The sequence below is a fragment of the Haliotis cracherodii genome, unplaced genomic scaffold (assembly GCF_022045235.1).
Source record: "Haliotis cracherodii isolate W230 unplaced genomic scaffold, xgHalCrac1.p SCAF_13, whole genome shotgun sequence".
NCBI lineage: Eukaryota > Metazoa > Mollusca > Gastropoda > Lepetellida > Haliotidae > Haliotis > Haliotis cracherodii.
In genome coordinates this window covers 28,418,117-28,444,097 of record NW_027266268.1, presented here as the reverse complement: position 1 = coordinate 28,444,097, position 25,981 = coordinate 28,418,117, and the positions used below count along the sequence as shown (strand labels likewise).

General features: G+C 41.4%; 1 protein-coding gene across 1 annotated transcript; it reads right to left on the bottom strand.

The window, feature by feature from the left end:
* Positions 1 to 977: 977 nt before the first annotated feature.
* On the bottom strand, positions 978 to 11,725 carry LOC139458592 (angiopoietin-related protein 4-like). The gene is made up of 3 exons (XM_071240019.1): positions 11,438 to 11,725; positions 5,906 to 6,008; positions 978 to 1,642 (listed from the first exon to the last, which is right to left on the bottom strand). The coding sequence occupies exons 1-3, from the start codon at positions 11,723 to 11,725 to the stop codon at positions 978 to 980; spliced, it is 1,056 nt and encodes a 351-aa protein (XP_071096120.1).
* Positions 11,726 to 25,981: the final 14,256 nt, after the last annotated feature.

The following is a 25,981-nucleotide window of genomic DNA, read 5'->3' as shown; positions in this document are numbered from 1 at the left end:
TGAGTATATTATAAGTGATGTTAGAAACAGTAGTACCTCTACAGTAGTACATTGCTTTGTATTTACTTTGCCTTTGAAGCGGTATTTACCTTGCCTTTGAAGCGGGAAGGCCCGGGACCTGTAAATACTCAGCAAGTCATGTATGCACTTGGTTGGGCCCATGAGCAAGTTTGGGTTTTAGCTTTATCAAAAGCTTAAGAAAAAAGAACCTGTCAACTGCAGCTATTTTCAAGACGTAAGTGGATATTTATGTCGGCAAATGCGTAGATGTGTTTAACTCTCTGGTCTCTGGCATTTTGTCTTGTCCCTTTGCAGCTGGTTTATGTAATTGACCGTTTCTACAAACATTGGACATTAGACATCGGAACAGCCAGTTCTATATCGATATTCTATTTCGTCTCCAGATACGGTAAACCTTAGACAATATCGTTATTTTTCTCATATTCTTACGTTTTTTGACAACAGTTGTGACCCCCCCCTCCACCTGCGTACGGACACTTGATATATTCTTGTACTGAATTCCAGCCCAGTTTGTTAGATAGAGTGAGTGAATGAGACTATCCACAGTAGTCATCAATAATACAGCTATTTTACAATACCGTGTAAATAAGCGAGCACAGCCAGACCGATGGTTGGAACGCAAGGTTATGACGCAATGACACACACTCAGATATGTGTCACGTTGTAACAGTGAGTGAGTGAGTATGGTTTTACGCCGCCTTTAGCAATACTCCAGCAATATCACGAGTGGGGACACCAGCAATGGACTTCACACATTGTACCCACGTTGTAAAACATCTTCTGGAGTTTGGTGATTTCTCTGTACAAACTCATGGGAGGCAACATGACCAGAGACGAATTTCAGTTTCTCACAGCTTTGAAGTCTTTATAATTAGATAACCATACACAACCATCACAAGAGGGTAAATATGATTTAGACTAGAATGAAAGCGTCATAGCAGGTACCTGTAACAGGATCACGGATAGTCACTTGGATGGCCACTGAGCATATATACATGGATCGTGTTAACAGCATCTCCGTCAATACCATCCTTCCAGAACACGTCAGTCTTGTCCTCACCCCAGAAGGTGTCTGTTGGTTTCAGCTGCCCAGTTGGATTACACCCAAGAGGGTTGGTAAACCAGAAGCCAGACCGTGTCGCACCAGCTGCCCCGGAGTGGTCCACATCTGGGGTACTGAAGGGCGTGTCGCTCACAAGACACTCTGCTGGAAGCTGCACCCATTGTGTGTTTGGGAAAGTGGAGGAAAAGGTCATCTTGTAGTCGTCTACTTCAGGCCCTACTAGGAAGTCCACGTAGAACCGCTGCGCTAGTTGATTGAAGATGTCAGCACCAGGTGTCCAAAGTTCAACAAGAAGGAAGTGGGTTCTGCCACTAGTTATGTAATGTACATTGTCATTGCCCAACCAGTGGTCACCTGAGAGACTACCAAACCCCATCTTGTACTCCTCCCATGTTCTGGTAAAATTCTCATTTCCTGAAGTCTGGGTCATGAGAAGCGTCCTTCCTCCATACATCATGTTACAGTGGACCTTGATCGGCCCAGGAGCACCGTTCGGATGGCACAGGAAATTAGCGTCATGGTTGGCATAGTAACTGTAGAGGTTCCCTTCGTTGCAGTCTGCAAGAAAGCAAAGGGTGAAGGGTATGTCCTGTTATAAATCGTACCTCTTCATCAGGCGAGTTGAACTTTTCGTACGAGGCAAGTGTGCGACGCGATAGTTTCAAGGACATATCAGTCTGAGATGGATGGAATGTTTATATCAAAACGGCTGTGTTGCACAACGCGCAATAGCAGTGACAGTGATAATGGTGAAAGGTGTTTGTTTGTCAGCAATATTCTAGCTTTATGACGGCAGTCTGTAAATAATCGAGTCTGGACTAGACAATCAAGTCATTGACATCACGAGCATCGATCCGCGCAATTGGGATCGATGACATGCATCAACCAAGTCAGCGAGTCTGACCACCCGATCCCGTTAGTCGCCTCTTACGACAAACAAAGTCGCTTTTTACGACAAGCACAGGTTTCTGAAGACCTCTTCTACCCCAGACTCTCACGGGTCGGTGAAAGTTGTAATAGAATAGGTAGCAACAGGTGTAGTTTTAGATACTAGTTGAAACCGTGTAAGTACTAGGAGCAAGTAGTATCACTGAGAGTTGTAGCAGAGGAAGATGTAGAATTACTGCTACAATCCTATTACCCTAGTACGTACACGGTTTATAGAGAGAGAGTGAGATGGGTTTAACGCCAGGTTTTCACGGCGGGTCAGCTTAATGTGGGAGGGAAGCCCGAAGTGATGCAGGTCTCAGACGTTTACCACTTCGGTGAACCACACGAGCACGGGTATGGGGCTGACAAACCTAGACACATAATCGGGGCGAACCGGTTTTCGAACCTATAATCATACAACGCAACTCTGCACAGCGAATCGTGGTGCCTAAGACGACTGGGCCGCCCGTGCCCCCTCCACGGTTTATAGCTACTATCTTAAACTATACCTGTTGCTACCTCTTATATAGCAACTTTCACCACTGTCACTGTCACTGCTATTGCTCGTTAGATAGGGTGTGAAACAAAGACGTTTTGATATAGAATGTCCAGATGAGCACTGTTTGTTTGGAACCATTCAATCCAACTCAGACTGATGTGTCTTTGAAACTATCGCGTGCCACACCTGCCTCGTGGGAAAGGCTCAACTCGCCTGATTAGTCGTCGGCAATATGTTAAATTATCAATGTTTCTGGTCTTGTCAGCACCGTGTTCGTTGCACTTCTGCTGGCGAAAATATTACGACTTATCCTGTTAATTCCAAATGACGTACGGCATCTTCAAAGCCTGTCAACTCGATGTTAGCCTCGTAGTTAAGTACACAATGTCTCAGGCATGAAACTTATCACAACATCTAGCACACTGCATTAGTTTGTGATTGGAGTATTGGTTGTATTGCTATTGGATTTGCATGACCATCCTGCACGTACACGTGCTGACATAATTAATGTGGTGTTGTTTTCCATGCTTGTAATGATAATAATTTTTATCCGCTATATTGTTGTACCGAAGTAATGCAATAATGGGGCTGGTGTTGATATACTTAAGTGCTTCCATCACTGGTGTTGATATACTAAAGTTCTTCCATCAGTGGTGTTGATATACTAAAGTGCTTCAATCACTGGTGTTCATATACAAAAGTGCTTCCATCACTGGTGTTGAAATACTAAAGTGCTTCAATCACTGGTGTTGAAATACCACAGGGGTTATCTCACTGGTGTTGATATACCACTGGGGTTATCTCACTGGTGTTGATATACTACTGGGGTTATCTCACTGGTGTTGATATACTAAAGTGCTTCCATCACTGATGTTGAACTACTAAAGTGCTTCCATCACTGGTGTTGAAATACTAAAGTGCTTCCATCACTGGTGTTGATATACTAAAGTGCTTCCATCACTGGTGTTGAAATACTAAAGTGCTTCCATCACTGGTGTTGAAATACTAAAGTGCTTCCATCATTGGTGTTGAAAAACTAAAGTGCTTCCATTACTGGTGTTGAAATACTAAAGTGCTTCCATCACTGGTGTTGAAATACTAAAGTGCTTGCATCATTGGTGTTGAAATACTAAAGTGCTTCCATCATTGGTGTTGAAATACTAAAGTGCTTCGATCACTGGTGTTGAAATACTACAGTGCTTCGATCACTGGTGTTGATATACATAAGTGCTTCAATCACTGGTGTTGATATACATAAGTGCTTCCATCACTGGTGTTGAAATACCACAGGGGTTATCTCACTGGTGTTGATATACCACAGGGGTTATATCACTGGTGTTGATATACCACAGGGGTTATCTCACTGGTGTTGATATACTAAAGTGCTTCCATCACTGGTGTTGATATACTAAAGCGCTTCCATCACTGGTGTTGAAATACTAAAGTGCTTCCATCACTTGTGTTGAAATACTAAAGTGCTTCCATCATTGGTGTTGAAATACTAAAGTGCTTCCATCAGTGGTGTTGAAATACTAAAGTGCTTCAATCACTGGTGTTGAAATACTAAAATGCTTCCATCACTGGTGTTGAAATACTAAAGTGCCTCCATCACTGGTGTTGATATACTAAAGTGCTTCAATCACTGGTGTTGATATACATAAATGCTTCAATCACTGGTGTTGATATACATAAGTGCTTCAATCACTGGTGTTGATATACTAAGGTGCTTCCATCACTGGTGTTGAAATACTAAAGTGCTTCGATCACTGGTGTTGAAATACTAAAGTGCTTCCATCACCGGTGTTGAAATTCTAAAGTGCCTCCATCATTGGTGTTGAAATACTAAAGTGCTTCCATCACTGGTGTTGATATACTAAAGTGCTTCCATCATTGGTGTTGATATACAAAAGTGCTTCCATCACTGGTGATATACTAAAGTGCTTCCATCACTGGTGTTGATATACTAAAGTGCTTCCATCGCTGGTGTTGAAATACCACAGGGGTTATCTCACTGGTGTTGAAATACTAAAGTGCTTCCATCATTGGTGTTGAAATACTAAAGTGCTTCCATCACTGGTGTTGATATACTAAAGTGCTTCCATCATTGGTGTTGAAATACAAAAGTGCTTCCATCACTGGTGTTGATATACTAAATTGCTTCCATCATTGGTGTTGATATACAAAAGTGCTTCCATCACTGGTGTTGATATACTAAAGTGCTTCAATCACTGGTGTTGATATACTAAAGTGCTTCCATCGCTGGTGTTGAAATACCACAGGGGTTATGTCACTGGTGGTGAAATACTAAAGTGCTTCCATCATTGGTGTTGAAATACTAAAGTGCTTCCATCACTGGTGTTGATATACTAAAGTGCTTCCATCATTGGTGTTGAAATACAAAAAGTGCTTCCATCACTGGTTTTGATATACTAAAGTGCTTCCATCACTGGTGTTGATATACATAAGTGCTTCCATCACTGGTGTTGATATACTAAAGTGCTTCAATCACTGGTGTTGAAATACTAAAGTGCTTCCATCACTGGTGTTGATATACTAAAGTGCTTCCATCACTGGTGTTGAAATACCACTGGGGTTATCTCACTGGTGTTGATATACCACAGGGGTTTTCTCACTGGTGTTGATATAGCACAGGGGTTCTCTCACTGGTGTTGATATACTACAGGGGTTATCTCACTGGTGTTGATATATTACAAGGGTTATCTCACTGGTGTAGATATACCACAAGGGTTATCTCACTGGTGTTGATATACCACAGGGGTTATCTCACTGGTGTTGATATACCACAGGGGTTATCTCACTGGTGTTGATGTACCACAGGGGTTATCTCACTGGTATTGATATACCACAGGGGTTATCTCACTGGTATTGATATACCACAGGGGTTATCTCACTGGTATTGATATACCACAGGGGTTATCTCACTGGTGTTGACATGCCACAGGGGTTATCTCACTGGTGTTGATATACCACAGGGGTTATCTCACTGGTGTTGATAAACGATAGTTGTATTCTCACTGGTGTTGATATACGGTAATGACTCTCTTAGTGGTGTTGATGTACTATCGTGATTCTACCTCACATGTGATTATATACATTAGGGATTCTCTCACTGGTGTCGATATACTATAGGAATTGTCTTACTTCTGTTAAATGCTATGGGGATTTTCTCACCAGTGTTGATATACTGTTTAGATTCCATCACTGGTGTTGACAACTTGTCAGGTTTTCCCATTTGTGTTGACACACTGTATGGATTATCTCATATATAAGTATTGATATACTGCAGGGATTATCTCATTTGTGCCATCTCTCAGTTGTTTACAGGGATGCTGTGACTAATATTGCTGAAACTGATTTGACGCAGGACGTACCCTGCATGAGCCTTTCGCACAGGTCGCCAACGTAGCCGCCGTAACAGACGCAAGTGTTGCTTGAAACGTCATAGTCTCCACCGTGAAAACAAGGGTTGTTTATCTGTGAATGACAAAATGCCTTCAGTGTTAGAAGAAAGGAAGAATTGAGAGAGTGGCATACAGACTACGAAGGACAGATTTAACACATATAGTAGACTAATATCAGAGCAACGCCCCCAGTGGTTAGCGGAATCGAGTGCTGATTTAACAGGTCGGGTTGATACACTTCTGGAGTGTGTTTTAGAGGAGTATTATATGAACCACCAAGTATATAATACTCTGTTCCTCTTTTGCTCTCTATGCATGTTACACGAAGATATAAATGTTACAACCAGTTTTCAGTTGATACAGTGCGAATCCGTGCAGATACGTACTTTCCTAACTATCCAACTATTGCAGGAATCGCAGGTGTTTTTCACCACCACACCTACTCATATCTAAAATCGCTGTAGACAGATCGTGTTCCCGGTTCACAATAATGCTGCCAGATGTCATGCTAAACACAATTTCGTGGTATATTATAACACAAATAAATTTCTATCAACTTAGTTCAACTAAGAACTTCCGTGGTCTAGTAGACAAAGCGTCTGCCCGGGGGTTGGGAGGATGAGGATTTTATCCCAGCCGCGTCATACCAAATGATGTTAAAACATGGTATCATGCCTGGCGCTCGGCATTTAGGGGGCAAAACAAGAACTGGTCGGCTCGGAGTCAGTGTGCTGTTTGTGAGTGGGATATCCATGTTAATCAGCGGCATAGTATCTCAGCGGTCTAGCACTTTAAAATCTGCATTTCTGGATTCGTACAAGCAGCCACCCACATGCACACACAAACACACACACACACACACACACACACACACACACACACACACACACACACACACACACACACACACACACACACACAAACGCACGCACGCACACACACGCGCATGCTTGTCCCGACATCAAACCCCGTGTCACCTCAAACCCCGTGGACATCAAATTTCGCATAATCTTTAAGCATGATCATGGCTGCAATTATCTGCTTGATGTATAACTGATTGCTGCAGTCAAATATGTATACCCTATGATTACATTAAACCATTTGTGTCTCGGAATATGTCACACACCCATTATAGCAGTATTATATCGCAGCGTCAGAACACCGAGATTATGTCTAAACCCAGTATGGGCTTAGTGTGTAACACACATTCTCGGTGTCCTGTAACATGAAAAATACAAAATGCAAAATCGTCGTCCCCGAAAATGCCGAAATGCTGAGACTTTGAGTGAGTGAGTATGGTTTTACGCCGCTTTTAGCAATATTCCAGCAATATCACGGCGGGGGACACTAGAAATGGGCTTCACACATTGTACCCATGTCGGGATTCGTACCCGGGTCTTCGGCTTGACGAGCGAACGCTTTAACCACTAGGCTACCCGACCGCCCGCTGAGACTTTGAAATCAGACCTACACTGGTATAGTGGTACATACAATTCAGTACTAACGGATAGTTGAGAAAAAAGACCATAATTATGCAAAGCGTGACACCAACATGGGACTTGGCACAGATGTAAAGTAACAAAGGCAGCTTAAATACGTTTTCACCGAAGTTACATAAATGAAAGTAAGCATGCTTATCTAAGAGATACTCGTCACGACTGAGTTCGAAAATTGAACCCTTAACCAAGCTTGTTTCATACAGTGTAGGTTCGGCCCTCGATCCATGTAATTTCACTTTGTGCATAGTGTCTGCAAAGGGAACAACTGTTCTCACAAACTACTCTGTGTACATGAATGAAACTTTGCAAGCGCCTCTGAAACATACATATCAAAGCAAGTTCGAAATTAGGACCATAGATTATATTTTTCCAGAGTTAAGTCCCTTGCTACATGTGTTCTTAAAATTAGTTTGTGCATCCTGTTTGCAATGAGGATGTGCCCCGAGGCAGGGGAGAGTAATAATGTTGTTTTCTTGTTATTTAAAGTAAAATACCGCAAATTATTCCCCCTCAATACCATCCACTTTTAACACTTCCAATACAGAATAGACCCTCACTAGATCATTTAGACACAAAGAAACGTTACAAGTAAGAGAGTTCAAGAAATGTTTGCAGCTCGTGGAACAAGCATATCAGTAAATCAATCACAGACACATCAACTAAACATGCCTTCGCACAAAAGCAGATGTCCACATAACAACCGTCAGTATCCCGGACAGGAACGATGACACTGATTCCAGAGGAGAACTATTTTCCTGGGTAAACAAAAGTGCTCTTCAACAAGGCTCCCTTTATTGAAAGGTTCAGTCTCTTGCAATGGTGCGTCATACAGTGGATATTTTTACCAGATATCAGCCTGTATATGCCCATAGATGACGAAAATCTATTTGTCGCCAAGCAGATCGCTGTTTTTTTTCAGCGCGGCCTATGTCTCATTGTGTAGCTAATGTATTGGCCTGAAAAGAGTGTATAGTTTTATAGGGGTATTTACAGTGGGCGTTGTTGAATTCTTCCTCGAACGTACATCCCTTTCCTTTTATATAGTTTACTGACACTGGGTGTGACCATATATCTTGTATCTGCTATTTTTTGCGTTGATAGCCCCTGTGATTGAGACTGAAACATAAAAAGTGACCACTTCCCTACTATTGGTTACACTACTGACCCTATTGACGTTCCACCAACAACCAGGTTGGACTTTACAAAGACTAATAGGTCATTATATGAATTATTATTACTGGACATTAAAAACCTGGCATGTTTAGATATACGAGTCTGATACACTTGTTTTCGGACCTGCTGAATGAAATTGCTGAGAAACAATGCCCTTGTCCTCTGCAAATCCACAAAAAAACATGGTTTAATGCAAACAGCCACGAAAATTTAGGAGAAAGCGGGAAAACATATTTACGCCATCCAGACAGATTCCAAGGCACGACGTGCTTTTGAACGAAATAAGCGTCAATCCCACACGAACTATGTCTCCAAAATAAATTCCTGCATACTCATGTCAAAGTCGTGGAACATTATAATAAAAACAAAAGGCAAAGGTTCAAAATCATCTATTCACCATCTCAAGGAGATGACACGTTATTAACTGATAAACTGATATTGCCAATAAGCTTAGACAAACGTTAGCAAAACTCTCTTCAATACCTAATTTTGCCCCGGGGGTTAAGACAACATCGGACAACACAGGAAAAGAAAAAAAATCTGATATGATGAAGACTCTAATTAAGTCTTTTCATTACACGAGCTACATACTGCCTTTGGGCAAGTTCATGAGACAGCAAAGGGATCTGATAATTTACACTACCAGTTTTAGAAACATTTACTTGAATCATGTCTTGAGACACTTTTATATATATGTGATCAAATGGATATCGTGAAATTTTCCTTTTGCATGACACAGTAATCCCAATACCTAAACCTGACCGGTATGATACATATCCCCATACTTATCGATCTTTAACTTGTTGTGTTTGTAAAACCATGGAAAGAATGGTAAATATAAGTTTAGTTATTTGTGGAACTGTAATTGTGTCCAATACAAATGCAGAAAGAATGGGACACTCAAGTAGGTACAAATAAACTTCATGAATTTAGACCGAATTAAGCCACATCTACTTGGGATGTTATTCTGGACAAGAAGTCATTCTCAGACGATGTCGCACAGGCCAGACACGTTTTACACACGAATATATATTAAAAGGCAAGATTCTCCATTCTATTTCCTTTGTGATGAACAGTTCACAGTCAAGCATATCCTGCTTGACTGTGGAGACTTTCCTATCGCGAGGGATCATTTTATTCATTCATTGCATCTTTTTCGTTTATTCTTGTTTTTTTAAAGAGACATTGAATTATTTCATAAATTTTGAATTGTTTTAGAATAGTGTTATATCATTGAAAGCTGTGTCATTCAAGGGCTTAAAGTAGTGTAAAATTATTATCCCTCAACAGTGGCACGTGAGTCCATCTATATTAAAATGTATACTATAAACTAATGTTTTATTTTCTTGATTGTGGTTTGTATTCTAATATTCGTGAGCATAACATACAACTACTTGTGACCAAAATGATCGCATAAATCCTGCTGGTAACCATGCAGAACGCAAAACCACTGTCCGCATGATTCCCAGTATGTTGGTCTAGCTTTGGTTGCTTGTGGTCTATAGCCTGGTTTTTTTATGTTAACTAATCTACCAAATCATTATTTGATATTAATCTTGAAGTAAGACGAGTTCTATGGATGAACAACTTCTTGATTACAATTAGTGCGACGTTTCGGTGTAGATCCTAACACCTTTATCAAGCAAGTGTTTGATCATCAATAGAACTCCATAGAACTTACCAACTTCTAAATACCACTGAAAGAAGATATTAATCTTGTTTGTTTCATAACTCAAATGTGTTATTTACCTTACTGTTTTTCTGTCTTTTGTCAATAGGTATGTAATAATAACAAACTTGTTATCATCGCGATTTCGCTGCAATATTGCCGCTGCGATGTAACGTTTGAACTCACTCACTCATTCGCCACATGCAGCTACTCTCTTTTGTCAGTCTCCCACGAAGTAAAACACTGAATGCAGGGTACACCTTTCTTTCATTCTAACATGCTAAGTACACCCCTTTGTCATTCCTTCAAGAGCAGGATGCAGCTTCACATGGTAGCTGGACATGGACTGAAAGGAACGAATACACAATCGAAGACAGTAGATCTGATATATTATTACTGACATGATTGTGAAGCTTCAAGACACAACACGTTTTTCTTCTCTCCACTCACATCTTATTTAATGGTTTTCAACTGGCAGTTTGCTTTTTTCTTAAAAAACTTAAAACATCAATCAACACTTTGATCAACTTTGATGATAAGACATACACGTTTCCTTCTTACGGGATCCTCAGTAATGTAGGTGGTTGGTTATATGTACAGGTTTTCACTCACAAGCTTTTAGAGTGGGAACATTGTCTGTCCAGTATACACGCATTAAGATTATGTCACGTCGCCATCACTGCGTGTGTTATGTACCTGACAGGTATTTTGCAGATGTAGGATACTAGATTGAATACACGTATAAGGTTGTAGAGAGGGTTGGAAAGGTATAAGATACAAGATTGGGCTGAATAAAGATTTTTATATTGGGTTGGACATATTTGAGATACGACATAGGGGTTGACATATATGAGACACAAGACACATACTAGACAGGGTTGGGCAGATGTGGGATACTAGATAAGGTTAGAAAGTTATGAAATACTAGATTCAGTTGGATAGATATGAGCAGATCTTTCGAATTTTAAAATATCAATATAATTATGGTTTAAGCCAACGTGAACGATCCCGTCCAAGAACATTAGCCATTGTGACCAACAAATCCCGATCAAACACCAAATTTAATTTTAAGGTGCGTTACACAATAACCATTGTGACCAACCAATCCCAATTAAAGACCAAGGACCTATATTCTGTGTGAAATGTATAAGGACTACTTACATCATTATAGTGTCTGTATTGTTCTTCACACACGCCGGTCTTCAGGTGGACACTGTGCAGGTAACAGAGTCGCGGCGCTGTCTTTGTAACTGAAAATGATTTACACAAGTCGTTTTGGGCACATCTCATAGCACACTCTGTCGCCGTCAGTACCGTCACTGACGTCGTCTTGTTGACATCATCACACGTCGTCAATCTCTCGAAACCTACCATGTCCACATCAGCAGAGACTGCAGAGAGGATGGCGAAGAGAAGAAGGAGACATGGTAACAATCTCTTCAGATACATTCTCGCCACGTCGTATTATTTCTGTGAGATCAAATTGTCCGTGCATGCAACCATCAACATGTCAAACAGACGTGCGCGCCTCTACTTCAGCAGCACAACTACCGTCAGTGAGGACCATGTGAGATGCCCCTTGGCGTAGGGCGGTTCAGCCAATAGGTAGATCGCATTGATTACCCTGTGGATGGGCTTCACAAACGGGTGTTCTAATAACCCACAGCTCACAGGAGATACTATTACATTGATCTACTGGACCAATAGATATAAGCGTTAGCGTTTACTAATATATTACCGGGTTTACAGTGGTACCAATCGTGTAAAGCTGTGCAGTAGTGTTTCGTGGTGTGTCAGCACCATTCCTGTGATCGTGGGGTTCACCAAAGTGGTAAACCTGCATCACTTCAGGCTTTCACCCAATATTAAGCCGTGCCATAACTGAAATAGCGTGGAACGCAGCTTACTAACTTCACATGTTAGCGTTGTGCCTACTAGAATTAACACCACATTTGTTCAACATGTCCCTTTCATGTGATAACCTGACATACTGAACCTTGAAGCGTGGAATGAGGATGCAATATCAAAAGCATGGAAATGTCAGAGTGTGGTGATCTGGGGGGAAATCAGAAAAGTGATATCTAGGACTGAGAAAAAATGATACTGTACGACATCAAGGACTGTGTGATATCTAGGACTGTATGACATCTAAGATTGTGTGATATCCAGGATTGTGTGATATCAAGGATCGTGTGATATCTGGGACTATGCGATATCTAGGAATATGTGATATCTGGGACTATAATATAACAATTTAACAATATGTACTATACACCAAAAGTTGTTATCCATAAAGTTCTACGTTTTCTTATTTACTCATCACCACCTAGAATGGTAATGATCACGTAGCTTAAGATGACACCTTGTCCCAAATATCCCATGGCTCAAGATATCACACAGTCATATAGATATCATATAGATATCACATAGTCCTAGACATCATACGGTTCTAGTTATAACATACGAGGGGTGTTCATTAAAGACTTTCCCTAAACCACTTAGGGTTATCATATTTGGTTGAAATTTCACATGTGTTATGATACATGTATCTATGGGTTATGTCTGAATTTGCAGCACCGAACTATTAATCTTACCACTTTTACAGGTGTTATGATCGAGTAGGGTGTGACAGTGGAGCCAGTAGAATACCGAGCAGTGATTAGGTTTTTATATTTGAAAGGTCGCACGCCAAAAGAAACTTTCGATGAAATGAAAGCAACTTATGGGGAAGATGCCCCATCATATGACGTTGTTAGACACTGGCATCGCCAGTTCAAGTGTGGTCGGACATCTGTAGAAACAGCTGCCATTCCTGGTCGCCCCAATTCAGCCATTGATGAGAACACTATCCATCAAGTGGAGACCACCATTTTGGCAGACCGACATATAACTGTTCGTCAGTTAGCACAAGATGTCAAGATCAGTGTAGGGTCTGTGGAAAAAATCATCCATGACAATTTGAACATACATAAGGTGTCTCCACGATGGATTCCCAGGTTGCTCACACCTTTCCAAATGATGATGGATTTCTTGGCAAAGGGTACCACAATTACAGGAGCTTATTATGCTTCACTGCTGCGGAAATTGTGGGACGCTATCAAGCTTAAGAGGCGTGGCATGCTGACCAAGGGTGTCCGTCTCCTGCAAGACAATGCTCCAGTACCTTGCACCATCTGACTTCCACCTCTTTCCAACCATGAAGTCATTTTTGAAGGGAAAACGTTTCACAGATGATGAAACACTGATTTCTGAAGTCAAGTCCTAGTTTGAGACGCAAAATGAGGGCTTTTACAAGCGAGGTCACCATAGATGCATAAAACGATGGGAGAAGTGTGTAACTCTCGGTGGTTCCTATGTGGAGAAAGACTAATACCTATGCCAAGTTTCATTCCACTAGGTCCATCGGAAGTGGGTCAGGAGAAATCTTTAATGAACACCCCTCGTAGTCCTAGATATATTATGGTGTTAAAGTAGTGAGTGAGTGAGGTTTTACGCCGCTTTTGGCAATATTCCAGCAATATCACGGCGGGGGACACCAGAAATTGGTTCCACACATTGCACCCATGTGGGCAATCAAACCGAGGGCTTCGGCGTGACGAGAAAACACTTTAATTATTTGGCTACCCCACTGCCTCAACTGTTGAAGTATAGGCGCGGCGCCTGTCTGGCATGTTAATGGTTTCTTGGAAGGACAATTTGTTCATATAGAAATATGAACGACGTGGCTGGAATGTCTCTGAAGAGATTATTAACCAAGTCTCTTTTTTCTCTCCGCCGTCCTCTCTGAAATCTCTGAAGTCTCTGCGCCGCGACTCTGCCTTCTGCAAAGTGTATACCTGGAGGCCGGCGTGTGTCAGGAACACTACAGACACTATAATGACGTTAGTGGTCCTTATACATATCACACAGAATATAGATCCTTGGTGTTTTATGGGGATTTGTTGGTCACAATGGTTAATAATTTTTAGGACGTGATCGTTCACTTTGGCTTAAACCATAATTATCTTGATATTTTGAAAATCGAAAGATCTGCTCATACCTATCCAACCCAATCTAGTATCTCATAACATTCTAACCCTATCGAGGTACGAAGATTAGGATAGGATAGATCTTCAGCAACAAATGCTTGCCGTAAAAGGCGACTATGCTTGGCGTAAGAGGTGATCGGGTGGTCAGGCTTGCTGACTTTGTTAATGGATGTCATCGTATCCCCATTGGGTAGATTGATGCTCATGATGTCAATCCCTGGATTTTCTGGTTCAGACACGAGTATGTACAGACCGCCGTCATATTGCTGGAATAGTGCAGCCTTAAACAACACACAAACAAACCAACAAATCGTATCTATCCACCCCTGTGTCGAGTCTCATATCTGTCCACCCCTATGTCGCATCTCAAATATGTCCAATCCGATACACATGTAATATCTTTTACCAGCTCAATCTTGTATTTTATACCTTTCCAACCCTCTAAAACCTTATATGTGTATTCAATCTCGTATCCTACATCTGCAAAAACATCTGGTATATTACACACGCCGTGAAGGCGACATGACATAATCTTAATGCATGAATACAAGGCGGACAATATTTCCACTCTAAACGTCTTTGAGTGAAAACCTGTACATACAACCGACCACCTCCGTTATTGAGCATTCCGTAAGAACGGAACGTGTATGATTTTACCATCAAAGGACGAAAACTAAAACAAGTTCATCAAAGTGTTGATTGGTGTTTTTAGGCTTTTAAGAAAGAAAAACACTTCAGAATAAAGCAAACTACCAGTTGAAAACCATTAACTAAGTCGTGAGTGAAAAGACACATGGTTATGGTAGAGAAGGAAACGTGTTGTGCCTTGAAGCTTTACAACCATGTCAGTAATAATATACCAGATCTAGTGTCTTCGATCGTGTATTTGTTCTTTTCACTCCATGTCCAATCACATATAAAACTGCATCCTCCTTAAAGGAGAATGACATTATGGTGTACGCTACTTGTTGTGTATTATGTCTTCAAAGAATGAAAAAGGGGTTAATCTGCATGTTGTGTGTTACGTGTTGGGCAAATGACCAAAGGATGTAACCTGTATGTAATGTATTACGTCCTGATGAAATTCAAAGGGATGTACCCTGCGTATAATGTGTAACTTCTTTGGGAAATGTTTGTTTGTTGTTTAACACCGCAGCAATATTCCAGCTATATGACGGCGGTCTTGGGGTGATGCCAAAGGGGTGTACTCTTTACGTAGTGGGTTACGTCTTATGGAAATGACAAAGGGGAGTAACCTGCATGTAATGTAGTACATCTTGGGGAGATGACAAAGGGGTGTTACCTGTATGTAGTGTGTTACGTCTTAGGAAAATGTAAAATGGGTGGTCCCTGTGTGTAGTGTGTTACGTCTTAGGGAAATGTTTGTTTGTTTGTTTGTTGTTTGTTGTTTAATATTCCCGCTATATGACGGCGGTCTGTCAATAATCGAGTCTGGACCAGACAATCCAGCGATTGATATCAAGAACATCGATCCACGCAATTAGGATCGATGACATGCATCAACCAAGGCAGCGAGTCTGACCACCCGATCCTGTTAGTCGCCTCTTGCGACAAGCATAGTCGCCTTTTACAGCAAGCATGGGTTGCTGAAGACCTATTCTAACCCTGATCTTCACGGGCCAAATATGATGTAATGACATGACAAGTGATTTACTTTTAATATAAACAAAGAAAATGATTGTATTTATTACTGAATCATGCATACTTTTCTTCAGGGCACAGACCTCCTCCGTGGTCTAGTAGTAGAGCGTCCGCCCGCAGACTGCGGCATAGTATCTCAGTGAGCTAGTCCGGACTAGTACAAACAGCCACCCACACACAATAATAAGTGCAATAATCTTGGACGCAACGTTAAACCCAATTTCACCTCACCTCTTCAGGGCACAGTTGTTGGAATCAAGCAAATAAGCTACCACAATACTGTTAACATCACCTGCAAGAAAAACAGAAACCACAAAATATTTTCAAGGTCCATTACTGTTTGCAAAATCCATATTTGATCAGTTGTACGTACTGTCGGATCACACGTTCGCACCGAGAAACACTTGTAAGATCAATAATGTTGTTATGAACAGGAGGTAAGAATGCTTATTTTTCTTATGTACATAACTTTTTGTTTTTAAACATTTGGAATTTATTCAATGAAAAATACGAAATGCTAATATTGAAACTGAGAAACCTTTATCAATTATTTTATTACTTTTATGTACTTGCTCCATGGTAATCGCCTATTTGGATTTCAACCGGGGTATGGCAGAGTGCGACGTTAGGCAACTAACAAACATTTCCCTTTTTATAAAAGTTGTGTGAGTAGCGACTGCGTCCGGTAGGGAAGAACATGCTTTCCCTTTTCGAGAATACCTGGTGTCATCACTAATATTCATCGCTCCATTCACATAAATCTCATCACTATTTCCCTCTTACGCCCGTGAAGATCCGGGCTAGAATAGGTCTTCAGCAATCCATACTTGCCGTAAAAGGTGACTATGCTTGTCGTAAAAGGCGACTAACGGGATCGGGTGGTCAGGCACGCTTACTTGGTTGATGCATGTTATCGATCCCAATTGCGTGGATCGATGCTCATGATATTGATCACTGGATTGTCTGGTTCAGACTCGATTATTTACAGGCCGCCGTCATATAGCTGGAATATTGCTGAGTGCGGCGTTAAACAACAAACCAACCAACAACCTCTGACGCAAAGTGGAATCTGTTCCGGCACATGATCGAGGCTGATTATTCGCTGGCGTTGACGTTAAATATTTCACTGCACGTTCAAGGGGCGGTCAGGTAGCCTAGTGGTTTAAGCGTTCGCTCGTCACGCCGGAGACCCGTGTTCGATTCCCGACATGGGTACATTTCTGGTGTCCCGAGCCGTGATATGGCTGGAATATTGCTAAAAGTGGCGTAAACCCTCACTCACTCACTTTCAACTGATTCCCCTGCTTCTTTGACTGACATTCGTGCGACCATCTGGAGAAACATACAGTGTCGTTGAACTTTTCAACAGTTTTTTCGGTGGTATCGTATATATTCATCGATATGAAATAATGTCACCATATTTTCAACATATTCGAGGAAGTATGGGATATTTAAGAAATATACGATGAGTGGGAGTTGTTTATCGTACATGTTTTTTTTCCTGCTGTGTTTTATTGTACGATAAACAACTCCCACTCATCATTTATTTCTTATATGAGATATCAACATTATGTACAGCCTGTTTAAGGATGTTCATAAGCTGTACAAGTTTAAAACTATTTACCCAAACTTTAATATTGATGACTCCCTGAATAGAATCCGACCTCGGAAATGTCGGACAAGTTGATTTTACGAAAAGGGAGGTTTAGTTTGGTAGTTGGTGCTAATTCTCACAATCACGTCGATTATCTGTACCTTTTCTCTTTATACCGATTGTCTTATACTTATGGACCAGACAATCCCGTGATTAATATCATGAGCATCAATCCACGCACTTGGGATCGATGACATGCATCAACCAAGTCAGCGAGCCTGACCACCCGATCCCGTTAATCGCCTTTTACGACAAGCATAGTCACCTTTTACGGCAAGCATGGGTTGCTGAAGACCTATTCTACCCCGGATCTTCACATGTCATCGATCCCAATTGTGTGGATCGATGCTCATGATGTCAATCACTGGATTGTCTGGTCTAGACTCGATTATTTACAGACCGCCGTCATACAGCTGAAATATTGCTGAGTGCAGCGTAAAACAACAAAACCGACAACAACAAACCAAAAATAACGTCGTCCAATATGTGACGTCATCGAATCTCCAGAAATTATGTCATGATAGAACATTTTTTATCGTGTAATAAACCACCTTTAGTTCTTCACTGTTCTTTGCGATTTATAGCGTAGCTATCTTATATGTGGAAATAGAAGAGCGGTTGTGCTGAACACTTGACGATGATACATGAGATTCTGTTGCTTTAAGTTGGTTGGTTGTTTGGTTGTTTAACGCAGCACTCAGCAAAATTTCAGCAATATGACGGCGGTTTGTAAATTATCGAGTCTGGACCAGACAATCCAGTGATTAATATCATGAGCATCGATCCACGCAATTGGGATCGATGACATGCTTCAACCAAGTCAGCGTGCCTGACCACCCGATCCCGTTATTCGCCTTTTACGACAAGCATAGTCACCTTTTACGGCAAGCATGGGTTGCTGAAGGCCTATCCTACCCCGGAATCTTCACGGGTCCTGTTGCTTTAAGGGAAAGTCTTGCCAACTATCTGGTTTCTCAAGGCCGTACAGCGTATCGTGTACCTGCAGAACCCTGTGTATTATTCTTTATTTGTATAACGGATGAACAATATTTGCACTGCGCAAGGTATCCGACACTCAGCATTTTGTAGAACAACATACGAATAACTACGTAAAACGTTACCAAGATACTGATTTTGTAAACAATATCGGTCTTTGCTTAAAGGCTTTGAACAACATGAAAAATAACAAACGCAGTACATTAATTAAGACGCTAACTGCAGTTTGTACATATTTGATGGAGAACACTAATTGGACCTTGGGGCTTTGTAAATCTGTGACTATCAACACGAATGTCTTCAGGTTGTTGAAAACTTTAAATGACATTAGGATGAGTTCATTGATTAACACACATCACCAGTTCACGACTCGATTTTTTACATACCACCGTCATATAGCTGGAATATTGCTGAGTGCGGCGTTAAACAACAAACCAACCAACCAACCAACCTGAATCTTGTCAATCACATTAGTGCGAAAAGGGACGGAAAATTCAATGATATAAAAGATTTCATTGGATTTATCAAAGAGGACAAGATCCGGTTTGTTGGCCTGGATACGTCTGAGGCTGTATGCGGGCCTATTCCAAAGACGTTTGTATTTATCTTTTTCTATGACGCCCTCTACATATTCTGGGTCTTATATATATAATTACCATGATGGACCTCTGTGTCAAAACCACAAGCATTGCGAAGACGGTAATAAAAGGATCGAGCCATTCCATCATATCGCTTAAGATACTGTGTTTGTGCCAAAGTGGGGCATCCGCTGACAATGTGTTGGACAGTCTCATCAAATTCATTGCATAATCTGCATTTGATATTTTACATGTTGATGCAAAATCCCACATTGACGGTTTCGGGTGGGAAGTGACTGGTCCTGAGCAGCGAACAGAAAGCCTTCTGTTTCACTTTTCAGGCCTGCCGACCTCATCCAAGCGAAGGACTCTTCAGGGTTGCTGAACTTCTCAACACACTGCACATAAACTCGATGGAGTAGCCTCCCCTTGATTAACTGAGTCTGGGCCGATTTGACATGGCACTTCGCTTGGTTGACACTCATTTCTGTACCGTCAAGCAGTACAACACTGATATTGAGATTATGTCCCACACCCTTGGCTCGTTTAAGTAAACTTTGGAATGCCTTGTTTTTATCGTGAGTCTTGACTTGCTTCGCAAGAGAATCATCAGACAAATAAATGTGTGCACAAAACAATTCTATCATGAAGAGCCTCCACGTTAATGAAACCACGCCCTCCCATTATGATTAGTAAATGTAAGCGATTGAGAGAAGAGCGAGGGTGATTATTAAAAGTATTATTATGATTATTATTCTATAGTCCGTTTCAGACTTACCTCATTGGACTTACAGCTAAGGTTCAAGCTGGCGACGTAAGTTCGATCCACCACGCGGCGCTTATTGAAATCAGGACAAAATCCCCCGGTAAAATGCACTCCTACATTCGGATAAGGGCTCTCGGGAAGTTTCAAAATATAAATCTTAAACAGAAGCATGGGTTGGTAAACCACTCACAGTTCTTGCTGCTTCAAGTTGAATATTGTTCTAACATGTCGCGGTTTAAAATGAATAACCCACTTATTCGCCGTTTCACATGAACAACCCACATAGACACAGTATTCTGCCCCCGGGCCGAGCAGCCATTGTTTTACCCCCTTAATGTTGAGCGCCAGGCATGGTAACAACAAGTACCATCTTATAACCCACTTTAGTTATCGATTGTCAACAAAGGCAACAAAGAAACACCACTTGTACTAAACCACTGACGGGAACCATCAAAGTAAGATCTTTGCTTCTTAAAAATGATTTCGTCCATTATTTCTGGAAAATTTGTGCTAAGATATATATGACTGTAAAGACCCATCAACAAAGCTGCTTGCAATGGTGTGCCCACGCATCACATGGCATCAACCAAGATACCTCATTTAGCAATTGTCGGTATGTATCAGTGCCTGTGGGTCAATCGATTCTCTTTTGTCCACTGGTAATTACAGTTTTTCGGAGTAAATGACAATCAATACTTGGGTATTTGAAAACAGTTGTGGTTGTAACTTGTTAGTGAGCACGACCAAATGAGCCCATTCAATAATGTATACGTGTCTGTAGAAAGATGGGACTTTCACCAGTTTTTACGAGATTGTCAAAAAAAAGTGTTTTTGTTGGATTTTGAGGGTGTATCGATAAGCTATCCTAGTGATCGTTTTTCGAAAAGCGGGTTTCCATAATTAAAGCGGGTTGGTAATATCAAGCAATACTGAGTAGGTTCAGCAACCTGCCACGAGTCCATTAAAAGATCGTTAGTCAAAACATTAACACGTGTAGTATGTTCTTTGCTTAGTCGATACAATAATAGTTCTACATCTTCTACTCAAAGTTTGCTAAGGATCCCCACTTTGAAAGGCAATGCGTCAAACTGTGTGCATCTGTTGAAATAGCCGAAGACAATATTGCGTGAAGGCGTTCTCAGGTGCCATACAATCGCAGCAAACAACACGTGACCAATAGTCAGTGAGGTCAAGTGAGATTACACTTACAGAAATAGTTTGCACAGTTCACTGACGTAGTGAATTTTACTGTCCACTCAGACACTAAGTTTAGAAGGCGTTACTTATCAGGAAGTATTTTGTACTGGGTAGCCTGTCGTTACTAAGAAAGGTGAAGTACGCAGTAAACATATTTACTTTAATTGTCAGCTACCTGTTTGTTTGTTTGTTTGTTTGTTGTTTAACGCCGCACCCAGCAATATTCCAGCTTTAGACGGCGGTCTGTAAATTATCGAGTCTGGACCAGACAATCCAGTGATTGACATCACGAGCATCAATCCACGCAATTGGGATCGATGACATGTATCAACCAAGTTAGCGAGCCTGACCACCCGATCCCGTTAGTCGCCTCTTACGACAAGCATAGTCGCCTTTTACAGCAAGTATGGGTGGTTGAAGACCTATTCTAGCCCGGATCTTCACGGGTCGCTTCCTGTCTGAGAGAAATCATATTACTCATGCCACACATTAATGAACACAAACATCGTGCCCATGACGGCATGCCTCTGTCCTTTCATAATGAAACCGAAGTCCTGTAGGGGTGGGGCGGTGGGGTAGCCTAGTGGTTAAAGCGTTAGCTCGTCACGCCGAAGACCCGGGATCGATTCCCGACATGGGTACAATGTGTGAAGCCCATTTCTGGTGTCCCCCGCCGTGATATTGCTAGAATATTGCTAGAAGCGGCGTAAAACCTCACTCACTCACTCCTGTAGGGGTTACCCAATAGTTATATTTCACACGTTATTTGTAGGATGATTTTTTTTATGTCATCAAAACCCGATCCTTACCAAACTTTGAATAGTATATGCAGCTGGTGCAGAGACCACATGAACACAATGCATCAACATCAATACTTTTACTATTCTTATACGGATCTATATAACACGTTCGGTTTAGGAAGCAGATTCATTTAAAGTATATCTTTTGAGGTATAAGTGCCCGTTCGTATGCTAAACATTGCAGCCAATATGATGTCACCCTACATGATGATTTTACACTGTTTTAGTATATCTTTATATGGCTGTGAATAACGTAAAAACTACAACGCGATATTTGTCCATGTTTTAAAAGCAGAATTACTGACCCACACTAAGGTTATTTCAAATAAATATATGTAACACTATTTGCCATGAGCATTTTTGAGCCCTAACAACTGCACCGTATAGTCGTGCAACTGCTCTGTATAATTGACCAACTCAGCAGAATAATAACTGGTCAGCTGGCGTACTTATGTAAACAGCATAATTACTGACATAGCGAATGTCAAGTACTTAATATATAAACAGCATAATTACTGACATAGCGAATGTCGAGTTAATCAGAACTGACAAGCTCAGCAGAATAATGATCGGTCAGCTGCCTTAAAAAGCAGGCAGGTTGTGTACATGTTAACAAGGGAGAACCGGCAGACCATCGGAGGAGCGCAGTCATAGTTGCAGAGAGGAAAACCAGCGACAAGGAGAGACAAGCACTGACCAGCCAGTCCAGCCCTCAGCTGCCCAAGTGTCAACGTGACTTCGTCGTCTTCCTATGTTCGACTCTGTAAATATTGATCGCCCGGTTCTGTAGTTCTACTGGGTTGAGAAAGAAACCATTCTTTGTCACCACCACGATGCAGTCATGAGTGAGTGAGTATGGTTTTACACCGCTTCTAGCAATATTCCAGCAATATCACGGCGGGGGACACCAGAAATGGGCTTCACACATTGTACCCATGTCGGGAATCGAACCCGGGTCTTCGGCGTGACGAGCGAACGCTTTAACCACTAGGCTATCCGACCGCCCCCAGTCATGAACTAAATGTAAAATGTCAGCACCAGAAAATAACAAGTCGCGATTATCCGCCGAAAAGGATTCCACTGGAAGTAAAAATCAATATTTTATGAATGGATCACCGAATATTATTGATGATACCAGGTGTTCGCGAAAATGGGGGCTTGTAAACAATTGTCTTATGTTGGTTTTATATTGCTAGCGCTCATGAACCCAAATGTAGAAGTTAAACCAAGTGCAATATCAGCCTGGATATGCTCGAAAGTTAAACATGAGTATGGAAGTTTTTAAGATTTGATACAAGGCACCAAGTTAACACTGGGCATTATTCACAATTTATCAAGCGACGGGGCCTTTAAAAGATTGCCTCGCGTTGGTTCGCGTCCCTTTGCCGTGTAAGGATCTGCTGATCGCTAATTTAAATTCCAGTGTGGCGCATTCATGATCTGTCACCACCCTACCTCTTCAAAATGGTAATCTTCTGCAACCTTCATTGGTTTGTTGTTTTACACCGTACTCAGCAATATTCCAGCTATATGACGGCAGTCTGTAAATAATCGAGTCTGGACCAGACAATTAAGTGAAAAATATCATGAGCATCGATCCACGCAATTGGGATCGATGACATGCATCAACCAAGTGAGCGAGCCTGACCACCCGATCCCGTTAGTCGCCTTTAACGGCAAGTATGGGAGGCTGAAGACCTATTCTACCCCGGATCTTCACTCCTGGTATTTTCCGGATATATCCAACGTGTCAGGATTTAACAAAGGTTTAGTCGGGCAAATGGACGTGGAAACTATCCATCAAGCAATGCAAGGCTCGTGATTTTAAGGTATTTCATGATAATTTCATTTTGCTGAGTGTGGCGTTAAACAACAAACAAACCAAACCAAACCAAATCATGATACTTTAAAGTTAACATCTTAAAGTTTCCATTTTGATGTTTTTGCCGAATGGGTAGTCACCTGATCTGATATTTGGAGTTCACACCCCTTTGAACGGAAAGAAAAGTTCACACGATGTAGACCCATGAAGATCCGGGCTAGAATAGGTCTTCAGCAACCCATGCTTGCCGTAAAAGGCGCCTATGCTTGTCGTAAGAGGCGACTAACGGGATCAGGTGGTCAGGCTCGCTGACTTGGTTGATGCATGTCATTGATCCCATTTGCGTGGACACGCATCAACCAAGTCAGCGAGCCTGACCACCTGATCCCGTTTGTCGCCTCTAGCATGTCACTGATCCCAATTGCTTGGTACCGGTGAAGATTCCGGGGTAGAATAGGTCTTCAGCAACCCATGTTTGCCGTAAAAGGTGACTATGCTTGTCGTAAAAGGCGACTAACGGGATTGTCTGGTCCAGACTCGATTATTTACAGACCGCCGTCATATAGCTGGAATAGTACGGCGTTAAACAACAAACAAACAAACAAACAACGATAGTTGATAAGTAGGCCTCCGCAATAGAACACCTATCTTTTTTACATTTGGGAAGTTAAATCATGTAGATTTAAGAAAAGAAAAGAATACTATATACTCTGAATACAGACTGGCGTTCGTCCGAATGATATTGCAAATTGGCTAAATCAATTTATTACATTTTTCAAATCAGGATCTATACTGATTGTTCGTAGGAGAATGAGACAGTACACATCGATGAGAGGCTGATGAAACAGTGGGGATGATCCATGTGCTTAATATTATCTATCTCAATGGTCATATAAAGAAGAAGCATTATCAAGGTTGAAGAATTGTCTTGTTACCGTGAACGACGAAATGAGTCTATTCAAGAACATCAAGCACGAAGCAATAATGACTGAGGCTAGAAACTTGCCACGAGTCCATTAAAAGATCGTTAATGCAAAACACTAACAATCATAATATGTTCTGTGATCAGTCAAGCAATAACAGTTCTTGTAAGTGCGGAGAAAACATGAATACAATCGACCAACGTAGATACATTGAGCAGACCTTTATAACATGTTCGGTTCGAGAACCCGATTCATCCCAGCTATGTTTTACTAAGATAAAAGTGCCCTTTCGTTCCAAACATTGCAGCCAACCTGACGGCACCATACATGACGATGTTACAATGTTTAAGTCGTTGTCGCCCGGTTTTCTGGAAAAAAAACCATACTTTATATGGCTTTAAATAATTTCAAAACTACAACGCGATATTTTTCGAAGTTTAACAAGCAGAATTAGTATTCAAAATGACTAGACCCGTGAAGATACGTGGTCTTCAGGAAACCAATGCATGCCGTAAGCCTCTTATGCTTGTTGTAAGAGGCGACTAGCGGGATCAGTCTGTCGGTCAGGCTCGGTGACTTGGTTGATGCATGTCATCGTATCCCATTTACCTGGGAACCATGAAGATCCGGGGTAGAATAGGTCTTCAGCAACCCATGCATGCCGTAAAAGGTGACTATGCTTGTCGTAAGAGGCGACTAACGGGATCGGGTGGTCAGACTCGCTGACTAGGTTGAAGCATGTCATTGATCCCAATTGCGTGGATCGATGCTCATGATATCAATCACTGGATTATCTGGTCCAGACTCGATTATTTACAGACAGCCGTCACATAGCTGGACTATTGCCGAGTACGGCGTTGAACCAACCATTTAAGTGGATCGATGCTCATGATGTCAATCACTTGATTGTCTGGTCCCAACTCGATTATTTACAGACCGCCGTCTGATATTACTGAATATTGCTGAGTACGGCGTTAGACAATGAAACAAACAAAACAAAATTATTTAAAATTACTGACCAAAGGTGGGGTTCTTTAGCGATGAGGCGGTCACGTACTAAATATGAAACGTCAAAGAGGAAAACAAGTCTCCATTATTATTACCCACCGAAAAAGATTCCATTGGGCTTAAAAGACAAATTACATGAATGGATCACCGAAAATCAGTGATGACAGTCACAATGTGCCATAGGATGGGGGCCTGTAAACAATTATTGTCTAAAGCTGCATATGATTCGAAATCGAGAATCCAAAACCACATACAAATCCTACAAGTGCTA